The sequence below is a fragment of the Haliotis rubra genome, unplaced genomic scaffold (assembly GCF_003918875.1).
Source record: "Haliotis rubra isolate DU_JTF1 unplaced genomic scaffold, ASM391887v1 Scf283, whole genome shotgun sequence".
Classification (NCBI taxonomy): Eukaryota; Metazoa; Mollusca; class Gastropoda; order Lepetellida; family Haliotidae; genus Haliotis; species Haliotis rubra.
The window spans coordinates 629,247-643,268 of NW_025766925.1; the positions used below are offsets into that span (position 1 = coordinate 629,247).

Consider the following 14,022-nt stretch of genomic DNA (forward strand, 5'->3'; position numbering starts at 1 on the left):
TGATGTCAGAAGCTTTTTTTGATGTGGGCAAGCATGATGTGACGTGCAAGCATGTACTGTGACATGCTCATCAGAACCATTCCCGGTTCTCTTCTCTCTGCCCTTTGCTTATTTGTAATGAAATAGTGACCCAACCACTACCATAATCATACAAAATCTGCCTTGTCCTGACCGATTGAGCCAATTCACTGAGCGCATGTTTATGGATCACAACACCATTTTACACTATTCGGCCCTATCGGTTGTATCCGTCACAAACACATGCAAAGGCAAGTCAATAGTTCACCTAAAACACAGGAACATAATTGAAACAAGTATCAGAAATGCACTCCATATTTCTGCTTTGAAAGTTTGGCTGAGGCCATGCATGTTTTAACTTTGATCAAACAGATTGTGAACAAGAGTTGTGGAACTAGTTGTGTATAAGTAGCTGCACATCTCAAATAAAAAACAAAATAAAAAAACGGGAAAATACGAACTGGAAGTTGTGATATGAATAGTAGCCAGTGCAGGCGATGCTGATGATGATGCATCCGACAGACACGCATATACCAATCAGCTTCAGGACCTTTCTTGCAAAGTTGTCCTTCATCTGTGAACTGACAAAACATCAAGAGTTACTTGGTTGACTTGTTGGTTTGTTGTTTAACGCCGCACTCAGCAATATTCCAGCTATATGGCGGTGGTCTGTAAAGAATCGAGTGTGGGCCAGACAGTCTAGTGATCAACAACACGCATCGACCTACGCCATCGGGATATGGTGACGATCCCGTTAGTCGCCTCTTACGACAAGCATGGGTTGCTGAAAACCATTCTGCCCTGATCTTCACGAGTACAAAACACCAAGACACAAGTGGACATGTTATAGCAATTCATAACTTGTAGCACTAAAGACAAGATAGAGATCACACTTATAAGAAAGATAATTAGAATTACTAATGGTGACCATTAGGTAAGCAAAGTACATCATATGACTTTGGATAAGTTAAAGAAAGAAAGGGATTATTCTTACCTTAGTGCCAAGGGGATCAACGCCAGGGGAGCCACAACATAGAACTGCATGTCGTTGGCGAGGTACCAGCTCCAGGCTATACACTGAAACACAGAGAACACATGTGACGTTTGTGTTTTGTGAAGACATGCCGTAAATAGGATGAGTTGTTTTGTTTTGCTTTTGTATATTTTGTTTGTTTGATGTTGGGTGTGTTTTGTTTGGGTTTTTTGTTTTGTTTTGTTTGGGGTTTTTTCTGTGACGGTGTTTTGTGGTTGTTTTTTCCGGGGGTTTTCGGGGTTTTTTTGTTTTTGTTTGTTTGGCTTTTTTGTTTTCGGTTAAGGAGGGTGGCGAGGGTGTTAAGCCGCACTCAGCATTATTCCAGCTATAGGGCAGCGGTCTGTAAATAATCGAATCTGGACCAGACAATCCCGTTATCAAAATCATGGGTTTTGAGCTACGCAATTGAGATACGATGATGATGAGCACGACACAAGTGCGTGGAAACAGGAGCTGTGTATAAAGCCAATAATATATTTTTTAAGTCATTTCAAAATGTAAGACTCACTAATGTAAGTATAGCGACTTAGTTCAGGCAAATGTTCTAGACTAATTTTGCAAAGTATGCCATACTATTTAGAGGTACTGTTTACACATGAACTGATGTATTGTAAGACATATTCGTTACGTTGAAAAGATTATTGTCATGAGTTCAATAAGTGAAAAAAACATTGGAAATTGGCCAAATTGGTGCCGAGCGCCAGGCAGGGATCAACAAGTACCATATTGTGACGTCTTTTCGTATGACCCTGCCGGGGATCGAACCCGCGACATTCCGCTCTCCGGACGGACGTTCTAACCACTACACCACGGAGGCGGATTTAAGGATGAACATTGGGATAGTAAACATAAAATAATGGCTATTTATATAGTGTCTGTTTCCAAGCACATGTGCATGCTCAAAGTACTAACGGATTATTACCCCGGATAACCCAAGCTGCCCGTGAGGCGCTAGAAGGTATATGGCATCCTACCGGGTACCCATTCACTGCAGGGTGAACAGAGGCAATTCATGAACAAACTCAATTGTCAAAGGTGATACCACATGTGTCACGTGTGCTTCGTTGTAGGGCAGGACTGAAGTCCTAGAAACTCTTAGGAGTCAAACAAACAGAATCATAACTATTTATTTAACACCTGTTTCGGTGGTGTCATTGTGTGCAAGTCATCCTGTTCTATCTCAGATCGTTTTAATCTACATGTGTCATTACCATTTGGTCTGGTGAGAGTACATTATTTATGTACAGTAAGTTTATCCACCAGTTCTTCTCACAAACTGCCTTGTCGGTAGGACTTGTCCAGGTTGGACCATCAACCAAATACGGCACAACGAACGTGTAGACGAATATCACATAGGCGTACACAGGTGTCAATCTGAAATTGATCAACAGAAACTATTGCTGAAATACGTTCATGGCTCTCATAAACAAGGGGCGGTGGGGTAGCCTTGTGGTTAAAGTGTTAGCGCGTCAGGTAAGCTTATCCTGCTCGTTGGTAGCTCGAGTCAAAACATGCGGCGGCATGAAGGTGTAAACCTGTTAAGCTAAGTTTAACAACACAAAAATGTAACGAGAATCGAAAAATCACAGAATCAAAGTCAGCGTTGTTGTGATTTAATGTTACAACTGCACGATATTACCATTGTGGACCATGCTAATGGCATCGTTCACAATGAATAAGTACCTCATGCAACAGGTGTAACAGTAATCTCCTAAGAAACCTCCAGCTGCATGTCCTACTCCCACCTTGATCCGTTTGAATTGCTAGATTGGAATATGACTGGACCGATATAATGGCAAGGATTGTTGTGAGTTCAGAACATTAAGAAATGTATTCAAGGCCAAATTTAGAAGCAAAAGAAAATGAAAACAGACTTAAATGAATGTAGAAATAATCCTAAATTATTTTAGAGAAAGTTAAAGCAAGGCCATGTGTGTGATGGTATTCGCAGAAAATTGGTAGTGAAGATTGGACACGTCATTTTAGCAATCTCCTATGTGTAGATAATATTACTAGTGATTTCAGGTATGATAATTTGGAGAGTATTGGAGATGTAAATATATTCAGTCTTAATGCTCCTATTACCCTCAGGGAAGTTTTGTTTCATATAGATAAGACTGGATTAAACAAATCACCTGGTCCTGATGGTTTAACTACGGAGTTTCTAAAGAAAACTAAGAATAATATTTCATCTGTATTAGTTTTATTGTTCAATAAGATATTTGAGAGTGGCAATTTTCCCAAAGAATGGGGTAAGAGTGTTATATGTCCCTTGTTTAAGTCTGGGGATAGGCATTCTCCTGATAATTATCGAGGAATTTCTTTAATCGATATAGTATGCAAGGGGTTTTGTTCTATTCTTAACTCTAGGCTTCAGAGTTGGTGTGCTGAACATGGTTTTATTGACGAAGCACAGTTTGGCTTCAGAGAGGATCGTTCAACTATTGATAGCATATTCTGTTTGTATTCTGTTGTTCTTAAGTATGCACTTAAAAAGAATGGAAGATTTTATTGTTTATTTATAGATTTTTCAAAGGCTTTTGATTCAATTAACCATGATGTATTGCTGAGTACCCTGCAGGCAGTAGGTGTGGGTGGTAATTTTATGAAGATCATAGTATCGATGTATTCCAACTTGACAGCTTGTGTGCGACTTACAAACGGTCTATAAAATTACTTTTGTTGTAATACTGGAACAAGACAAGGGTGCATTTTAAGCCCACATATGTTTATCATTTTCATAAATAACCTGATAGACTTTATGAAGGAGAGTGGCGGAAGGGGTATTTATTTATCTTCAACTTTTGATAATATGTTTGTTTCATGTTTGCTAATGATGTGTCAGCTATGGCTGATTCATGTCTGCAGTTGCAAAAAATATCTATGCTCTGGAGCATTTTTGTGACCGTACGGGTATGAAAGTTAATCTGAGTAAGACAAAGGTAATGGTTTTCCGTAATGATGGTCCATTGAGGAAATATGAAAGATGGTTTTTCAAGGGAGATCCAATAGATGTTGTTTTTACACCCAAACTTTGCTGGAGTAAGGCACAGGATTCTCTTGCAGCACAGGCAAATACAGCATTATTAGTTATTTATACTTATTCAAGGAAATTTGGCAGTTTATCATGTAAGGACGTGTTTAAGATATTTGATGCTACAGTTGTTCCAATATTGTGTTATGGTTCAGAAGTATGGGGTGTAAATTATTGTAAGAAAATTGAGAGTGTTCAGATTAAATTATGCAAATGGATTCTTAAAGTTGGCAGAAATACTACAAATATTATGGTTCTTGGAGAATGTGGAAGAGTCCCACTTCAGTAAATCTATATGACTAGAGCGGTTAAGTACTGGACGAAACTTATAAATATGAACGAAAATAGGCTGCCTTTGCAATGCTATAATATGTTGTTGTCACAGGATAAAGGTGGAAGAACAAATTGGGTTGCACATATCAAAAGCATTTTGTTTAGACTTGGCTTTGGATTTGCTTGGGTTGCACAAGATGTAGGGCACCTCGATACCTTTATTTCAGCATTTAAGCAAAGGCTGTTTGATAATCTCCATCAAAAGTGGGTCTCAGAATTGGGTGTTTTATCGAAGACACAATACTACAAGCAGTTTAAATCATTATTAAATGTTGAATTGTATTTATCATCAGATTTTCCTATTTGTATTAGGTCTGCCATCGCAAGATTCAGATGTTGTAATTATGGACTAGCCGTAGAAACAGGTCGTTATGATGGTACTGAATATTTAAGGCGACTCTGCCTCTTTTGCCTTAAAGATGGATTATCTTTTGTGGAAGACGAATACTATGTATTATTTGTGTGTAAACAATATGCAATCATAAGAAGCACATACATTTTCAAACATGTTACATCAGTATCACAGCAGTCTTTGATAAAAAAACCAAAACATTATGGCATCAGTTAAATGTAGTGTTGCCTATGATATTGGTCAGTTCCTACTTAAGGTGTATAAACTTAGAATTGCCCTTACATGTGAAATGGGTGTGTAACATGTAAATACATATGTATGACAACTCTTGCAGGGAATAATTCATGGACTCTACTGTGTATTTATGTGCGGATTGTGAAAGTTAATACATGACTGTATTTTTTGGCCAATGGCCTCGGTACTGGAATAAATTGTCTGTCTGTCTGATATTAGACAGGACAGGGCCAATCTGACACACAGTCAGTGAAACAACTTGCACATAAACGGTACAGATAGGAAATATTTTCCAACAAGTCTTCAGTTCTTTCATATCGTCAATTGGCAGACAAACAGGTATTGAGTATCTGTTTGGTTGGCATTTAGAAGTTGGTGACTAATAAGAAAGTAAGATTGTTTATGGATAACAATTTATTTTATTATATATGATGCGACGTTTCGGTATGGATTCTTATACCGTTGTCAAGCAAGAGTGATGTACTACAGCACTCATCAGCCATATATATTTAGTTTCTGCCTCTAGGCTTCCTCCTATTGTCACTACATTTTTACCACCGTGCCATGTTGTTGTTGTTAATCCCCTAGATTCATACCTACATGTTGTTATTACTTAATCCCTGTTCATGTATATAAGTCTGTTCTGTGCTGTAGTTCTTCACTCTTGCTTGACAACGGTATAACAATCCATACCGAAACGTCGCATCATATATAATAAAAGAAAATGTTATCCATAAACAATCTTACTTTCTTAGGTATTGAGTATTTCAACATTTAATACTACATCTAGAATGTGTACAGATTGAAACGCAAGTGGGATGTGATGAAACATCGACTAAGAGCTGACTTACCTCAAGTAGCGGTGGACGTAGTACATGACCATGTGCTTCACCTTCAGACCTCCAGCCTTCTCCGTCTCCTTCAGGAACAAGTACGTCACCAATAGGCCACTGTAAACATTTCATAGAAACTAGGTTTTGAATTTTATTTTCCGAAGGCCATTCTAACATGAACTGGAAAATCGTGACTAAAGCCAATTGCATTTACTAAATAGATTTATTCAGTCACCTTCACAGATAATTCAAACTGGAATTATCATTGTAAAAGATGATAAAATATGCACACAAAATTTAAACAATGAGCCTGGTTGAAAAGTGTAACTGAATATGCATTGTGACGTGATGTGGAAAATGGTGTTACCTGAGAAAAAAGAATGTATCCACCGATAATGGAGCGTTCATAATAACCTGGAAACTGAAACTCCTTGTTATCGGCAGGAGGTCTGCTCCATTTTCTGAAAAACAAGTGATTTACGATTTAATAGCACATCACACAAGTTTCTAATTTACATGCGGTCCATACTTCCACTGTGGTCATCCCCAAATTATCTGGGTGCCGTTGTACAAAACAACCTTAGCGCTAAGGTGACCCTAAGTCCCATACCTTAACATAGACTTACGATAGTCATAGTTAATGTTTTGTACAACGGCATTCCAGATATGTTCATCAAGCAACTATATATCGAGTTCAAGGAAACTATACACGATGATATATTATGTGTACATTATGTTGACAATGTGAATCATATGCACGACCTACCTACGTTAGTAATGAGATTAAGGAACGTGTGTCCCAAAATGACCCAGCTCATGCTGAGCACCCGGATGCCGTTAAGACAGGTAAGTGATCCAGGTGAGCGTTTCACGCTGAGGATCTTCTCCCCATTGCTGACGGCTGAGAAACACAACAGGACACGCTTCCATACTGAAAATACAAGCGGCAAAACAACTTCCGTAATGAAGTCGTTGAGAGGCATATAGAAGTTGCTATTCAAGTATAAGACAAAATATGACGAAGGGGCAAAGGAATAGCCCAGAAACGTTGTGTATACAATAAAGAAGAAGTTGACATCCATAAAATTTTGTCTTATAGTTAAACTTCCGTAATTACAAGAAACCTCCGCTGTGAAGAGCCGATTAATGTCCAACACAAGTTATACTGCAATACTGATGTTCCCGGTAGGACTGGTTGTGTAAGTGCAAGCTGCAAGCCGTCACATTGAGTCTTCGTTTGAGAGCACAAGTGAAGATCAGGTTTAGAATCGGTCTTCAGTAACCACGGCATGTAATTTGATGAAAAGGCGACTACCGGGGTTGATCCGTCAGGTTCACTGACTCGGAGGATGCATTTATTTGTATTCCGATCGCTCATAACATCAATCACCAGGTTCTGTTGGTCACACACAATTATTATGAGATCGCTGTCATTTAACTGGGAAAATGTTGAGGACAATTTGATATGAGGTCATCCATTGTTTGTGGTGTCAAATATTGGAAGAATCTCGCCATCTGAACAACAACCTTTCAATATCTGCATATAATATATTCCCTCGCCAAATGCCCAGACCTTCATCCACGGAATACACCGCTTGTTGAATTAATGTTAAGAACAGTTTTCAAAGAATAAACATCCACACACACACACACCCAACTCCACCACGTCACATTTACAACTCAGTGGCCATTGGTGTAAGGTTGCTGGAAAATAGTGTAGATGGAGAAAAAGAATGATGTGTAACTTACATTTTGGTTTCTGGTTCTTTGGTTTCTCTTCTGATTTGGGCAGCTGAGCAGTATTAGGATATAGAAAGTGTCCACCTTTTGTTTCAGGTAATGCTGGACCTGCAGGGTTGTCTAGTCCACCATTCTCTACGTGACCAGTCCCTTGCGAATTGCCAATCAAACCATCTCTATGCCCATTGCTAACTGGTGCCTCAATCCCCTCAGTGTCCTTAGACTGTAAATTTGCACTGATTTTTTCTAGCTGAACAGCATCCAGACCAGGAGTGACAGGGGCCTTCTCACCATGATCTTTGGTAGCCCGGATGTACAGATCCAAAGCAGAACCCAGAAGAACCATGCATCCCAAGATGGCTGTCAGGACGCTGAAATTGGTCCAGACAAAGGGCAGTGAAGAAAACGAGAAATGGAAATGCATTAATTTATGCCCATAGGTATTTCAACAGCAAATCTTAATTTGTGTTATGGTGTGTCTTCTGTATCGACGAGCAACCTATTGCCCACACCATTCAACCCGGCTTACAACTAATGTTATTGCTGAGTCTAATGTTTCGTACCAACAGTCTCTTGTTCTGTCTTTGCGATGGCGACGTACATATTTCAGTGAACTTCCAAATATCGGTTCTTCAACAGAAAACCGTTCGAATGTTCAAAAACAACAGAACATAATCAAATCTGGGCTGCCACTTAGTCCCAGAACAATTTAAATTGCTTCATCTAAAACACAGTATATGTATCCAAAGACAGCTGACTTTGTGTGCTAGCGATTAGGTGCTGACTCAGAGGAGGTGGGTTGCACCTGCGGATGGGACCCAACCCAACAAAAATTCTAGAATCTGTACTTACTGAGAAGATGTAATCCCAAATATAACATATTTCCGTGTTAAATCCAATTAAAGCCCCAAAACAACTTCAGAGCCGAATAACTTGATGTTAGCATCACTGGATGGTATGTGCCCTATATTTTGTACCCGTGAAGATCCGGGTTAGAATTGGTCTTCAGCAACCCAGGCATGTCGTAAGACTAATGGTGGTCAAACTGAATGACTCGTATCCCAACTGCTTAGATCGATGCACACAGCTGGAATATTGCTGGGTGAGGAGTCTTGCCCAAGCGTTCTATACCGGAGGTGGACTGATATTTTATTTTCTAGATTTTGGAAGTTTGGGAGAGAGACTGGCTCAAACCGTCTGACCTTTCAAACGTATTTCTGCTCTATGTGACAGACGATCTACTCTCTTACTAGCACAATCTGATACCATCTCTAAAATACAGCTGCCACACCATCACTCACATAGCTCCCACTGCTGCGCTGTCCTCACTCATAGGCCCGTTCTTCACTTCAGCATGACACACCACTTTGTCTATTGTCAGGTTAACTTGAGACAACACTACAACATGAATAAATGAAACGAGTGACAAAATGATAGGACATCCCTATTGTGATCGGAGTACAATGTATAGTTCTGACTATACCATAATCATTGATCCGCGTTTACAGACTAGTTCAACAATAACCAAGCTGGAAACTGCATGTATTGGATCCAGGAAACGTATTGGGGGGTCGCTTGCACTGGAGTTATATATACTACTGGAATAAAGTAACTGTGCATTATTTGATGTCATGTCATTTTTTCATGCAAATTGATAATGCCATGATTTATGGTGTTTTCCTTTATTACTGTTTAACTGTTCACAGGATAATATCGAAACCTGTATGATTCGACACTAGGCAGCGTGGCACGCCCTTGAAGGGACTTGGTGTCAAAAGTCAGTTCACAAATTCAGTATCGGGTGTGTCCACCATTGGCGTTCATCAAGGCTTGACAACGACGACGCATAGATGACACTAATCGATTGAAGAAAGCTTGGGGAATATTGTTCCATATCTGAACCAACGCTTGTCCCAATTCAGCTAACGTCAATGGCTGTTTCTGGGTTTGACGTAACGTCGCTGCATTTCATTCTGAGCCTGCTCGAGAAGGGACAGGTCCGGAGAAACAGATGGCCATGGTAGTACCGGAATGTTCTGTTGTCTTGGAAAACCTGTCTCAACACGAGCGACATTTTGACGGGCATTATCTTGCTGAAGCGTGAAGCTACGTCTCTGTCCTTGGATGAACGGCTCCACATGAGGCCCAGTGCTCTCATCCCTGTATCGCAGACCTGTCAGATTGCCATTGACAATGACAGTTGTGACTGACCATGAGATGTGATGCTCCCTCAAACCATAACGCTTCCGCAACCAAAGTGTCGACGTTGAACGCCGCATGCGTCAGCATGCCGTTCACGTTGCCGTCTATACACCCTTGCCCAACCATCTGAGCTGTCCAGATGAAATCTCGAAATACCATCCCAATCTTGTCTCCTGTACCGTAAATGAAGTCTGCACCAGGCAAAAGGTGCCTGTTGGTGACGTATTGCAGGCCGTCGGGGACGGATGTTGTGCTCCCACAGTCGGTTCCGTACATTCCGGGAACAGATTGGACGTAAGCCAGGAAGGGTCCGACCAGTCAAACTGGCAGTCTGGAATCTATTCCTTAGATGGGTCAGCCGAATGTGGTTGTCCTGCTGACGTGACGTCACACGTGGACGGCCGGGCCGAGACAAATATCTCGTGTTCCCATTATGTTGAAAACGTCTCAATAGATATAACATCGTGTTTCGATGGACACCAAAATGTCTGGCCACTTCATGTTGGGCCATTCCAGTCTCCAGCATGTACACGGCGCGGAGACGCTGATTTTTCTTTAAGCCGGGGCATGACATACGCGCAGTTTAGGTTCAAACTAATGTGTTTTCCACAACATTCAGAGGTTTGAGAATAATCAACAGTTTTTCAATATCTAGTGTGTGAACTTCAGGTGTCAAAAAGCATTTAAAAAGTGGGTAAGTTCAGTGTGCTCAAAGTGCACGTGCCACGCGCGATACGTGACATCAAATTTCTTGCAAAGTGCTTTGCCACATGTTTATTAAGGGTTATTTTTATAACTTTCTAAATAACTGTTATTTTATGCAATTTAATGTTATGCACAGTTACTCTTTTCGTAAGTAAACTTACACCCCTTGACTACCTTTACACACATCGTAGATCCACCATAGTGGTTTTGTTCTGACTAAACCTGAATATTAGTCTTCAGCTCCAGGGGATAGTCAATCCACAACAAGACAGATTCCATTGTGCGTACAATAGCATAGCATAATATGCAATTACATAGATGGATCATTAAAGTCAATGATGAGATTTTCGCGACAATGAAACAAACGAAGCAGTATGTTTCTGTTAAAATGGTGATTTAGTAATTCATGTAAATATTAATATAACTAGCGCGAAACATTGGTCCCGAGTAACTACGACTAAACAGAAAGGGCGTGAATAACTTATTATTATGTAATAGACCCGTGAAGATCCGAGTTAGAAATTATCTTCAGTAACCAATGCTTGTCGTAAGAGGCGACTAACGGGATCGGGTGGTCAGGCTGGCTGACTTGGTTGACACATGCCATCGTATCCCTGTTGCGTAGATCGATGTTCATGCCGTTGATCACTCGATTATTTACAGACCGCCGTTTTTAGCTGGCATATTGCTAAGTGTGGCGTAAAACTAAGCTCACTCACTCACTCACTATGTAATACTTCGAAAGGTGACATTGGTCAGTTATCATTCACTGATTTGCCTGGTCCAAATTCCAGAATTGACAGGTAACTATGATAAAGCTGGGAGACTCATGCGGCATTTAATCACTGATCTCATACGAGGTCAACACAGGCCTATAAGACTAAGGGTACATCTAAATAGTCCCATATTAGCAATGACTATGCCCCAATTGTTGATTGACATAATGTAGAAACAGTTATTCCTCCCTACACTATATCAGTGTTCTTCGTTTCACGATATTCATGCATGACGATTCCTAAACCAATCTAATCTTCTATCACTTTCTTGAGTTTTAAAAACTCCACAATCTACAATCCATACGGCTTTTGTAATAAACATAAAGAACCGTTAACATTCTGTGACAAACAATTATTGGTTAGGTGGCACTTGTTTAAACGAGCGGCACTATACGTACTGCTTTGTATGTCTGCCTTGACTTTATTGCTGCCGCACGTTTCTGGAAGGCACAGATGCCAGTTGAAGGCAAGGTTCGGAGCTAAGACCTAGAAACATGATCATGAAGTATCTTAAAAACAACATTCACGCTATATAACTGTCACAAGATTGATATATTCGGACTATTTGGAATAAAGGAGTGATCTATTTTAATACCGAAAGCCATAGGGTTAGAACACACGTTTTCCGGGACATTTCTTCTAGCATTAAGCAACATACTGAAATATATTAGCACTGTTCAAAGCAATGTTAAACCCATTCATTCACTCAAAACATTCTGGGTAGAAAATGTCAGTTCTAAAATAAGACACATGTGTAACATATTAGCGTAAAGTTGTTAATCAGCAGAAGATAAATGAAAATCATCTCAATGACTCAATTACCAGACAAAAGAAATTCAAAATTCAAAACGTGACCTGGCTGAAGGTACTCGAGGACATTCTGCAAATTATTTAGAGTCCGAATCACATTTCGATACATTTCACATACAATGTGATACGTATAAATGTTTTGATCAAGTTCATGTACATGTAGACACTCTAGGGCTCCGTTCCATGTAGGATTTGCATGATTGTGAGGCAAGGTCAGGTTAGGGGCAATCATTTCAGAGTAGTGTTCAAGATTGTTTAACTCACATGTGAGCATGCACTTGTGTGTGGCTGTTCCTGTCGGACTTACAGAGATAACCCATTAAGATGGCATAATGCAGTATAGCATGGATACACACAATAACTTTGTTCATGCTTTATCCTTATTTCACAACGACAGGCAGGCAACAAGCACAATCTTTCGTAGCCCTTATTGATTTATTCCTATTTTGATACATGAAATCTTGATCCTCGGCTATGTCTCCCAACCACCGAAACCCACCAAGATCCGGGTTAGAATTTATCTTCAGTAACCCATGTTTGTCCAACGGGATCGGTTGGTTGACACATGTCATTGTATCCCAATTGCGTAGATCTATGATCATGGTGTTGATCACTGGCTTATCTGGTCCAGACTCGATTATTTACAAACCGCCGCCATATAGCTGGAATATTGCTGAGTGTGGCGTTTAACAACAAGTAAACAACAACAAAAAACAACTCACGAATGGAACTTAAGAAAACTGAACATACACTTGCGGGCCCCATCATGTTTTAGCAGCTGTGGAGGGGGTTTAATGGAGACAACGCAGGTGTCCCCCTTTACTTGTCTACCAGTGGATAGGTCCACCTCACTGACCACCTCAAGACATTCATCATAGTTCCCGAAGAAGGTGGTTGCCCCTTTAAAGATGGAGGAAGCAGGTTTCCCTGATGCATCGATCACTGAAAAGGGTAATAGGAACCAAGTTTTACATGGCAAAGTATGCAAAGAAAATAACAACAAATGTTAACGAAATGCGATTAAGTACTCACTGGAAAGTGCCCACATCTTCCCCTGTAAGAGATCGCCTAGAAAGGTATACACGTCTTCAGAACACATTATTTCGTCCTCCGTCAGTCCGCTTGTGTTTGACAGTAAAAGCCCCTTCAAGATGGACGGAAGCTGAGGACCCAGACTTCTTAAAAGATTTGTAATATTGTTCATGTCGATAGATCCTCCCCCCATGAGAAGAGGCAAAAGGGAGCTCCCCATACCTCCTGGAATCTTGTTCTGCATGGACAATAATGAAAACGGAAATGATGGTAATGTCGTTGATGTGTTGGTGGAGACAGTGGAGTTCCCAGAAGACGTTGGTGTCGTTGGTGTAGTAAAGCTACCTGCATCCTTTGAGGGGGAAACTTTCGGGATTGAAGATGTGCTAGTGGCAGATGATGAATTTAAATTCAAGGAATATTTGGGAGAACTGGCTGATGCCGCAGCCGTTGTAGCTGTAGTCGATGCAGGTGTTGAAGACACATCCCTGGTTGATGAGGAACCTGATGTGGACGCCAAACACAGAAACGCCCACAGAAACACACACACGGTGAAGCTTTTCATTGTCCAAATTAAGCAGTCAGTATAACGCAGTAACATGCGGATGCTCAGTCAACGTTCCAGCACTTATCAGGCGATATGTGTTCCCTGCATCTCCTCTAATCAACTGCCACTGATGTCTTCAGATAAAAACTAAATTCTGTATACTGGGTACGCTGACTGTGACACGCAATATCTGCACGCCTGAGGTGTGTCAGCAGCCTCTTTATACCACCATAGGTCCCTCTCGAGGAGCCTTCAACATTCCCCTATATCTCCGTACCCTTATATGGATAGCAGATAGCTCTAGTGAACCAACCCACACCAAGTGAGATATCACACTAACCGTAAATAGATATACCCGTGTTTACATCTATAG

General features: G+C 40.5%; 1 protein-coding gene across 2 annotated transcripts in view; it reads right to left on the minus strand.

The window, feature by feature from the left end:
- The window catches only part of LOC124281375 (nose resistant to fluoxetine protein 6-like), a 50,309-nt gene extending 37,065 nt beyond the window's left edge, over positions 1–13,244 (minus strand). For both annotated transcript variants that reach the window (XR_006899914.1, XM_046717413.1), the window contains exons 1-11: positions 13,103–13,244; positions 12,821–13,012; positions 11,659–11,746; positions 8,879–8,975; positions 7,587–7,948; positions 6,604–6,768; positions 6,205–6,298; positions 5,856–5,954; positions 2,263–2,425; positions 1,013–1,095; positions 480–599 (exon numbers count right to left, since the gene is read on the minus strand). Coding sequence is in view for 1 of the 2 variants with exons in the window: in XM_046717413.1 (XP_046573369.1) it covers positions 480–599; positions 1,013–1,095; positions 2,263–2,425; positions 5,856–5,954; positions 6,205–6,298; positions 6,604–6,768; positions 7,587–7,948; positions 8,879–8,975; positions 11,659–11,746; positions 12,821–12,838 (1,289 nt within the window). In the remaining variant the exon portion in view is untranslated. The remainder of the gene's footprint in view (positions 1–479; positions 600–1,012; positions 1,096–2,262; positions 2,426–5,855; positions 5,955–6,204; positions 6,299–6,603; positions 6,769–7,586; positions 7,949–8,878; positions 8,976–11,658; positions 11,747–12,820; positions 13,013–13,102) is intronic.
- Between the last annotated feature and the right edge of the window lie 778 nt (positions 13,245–14,022).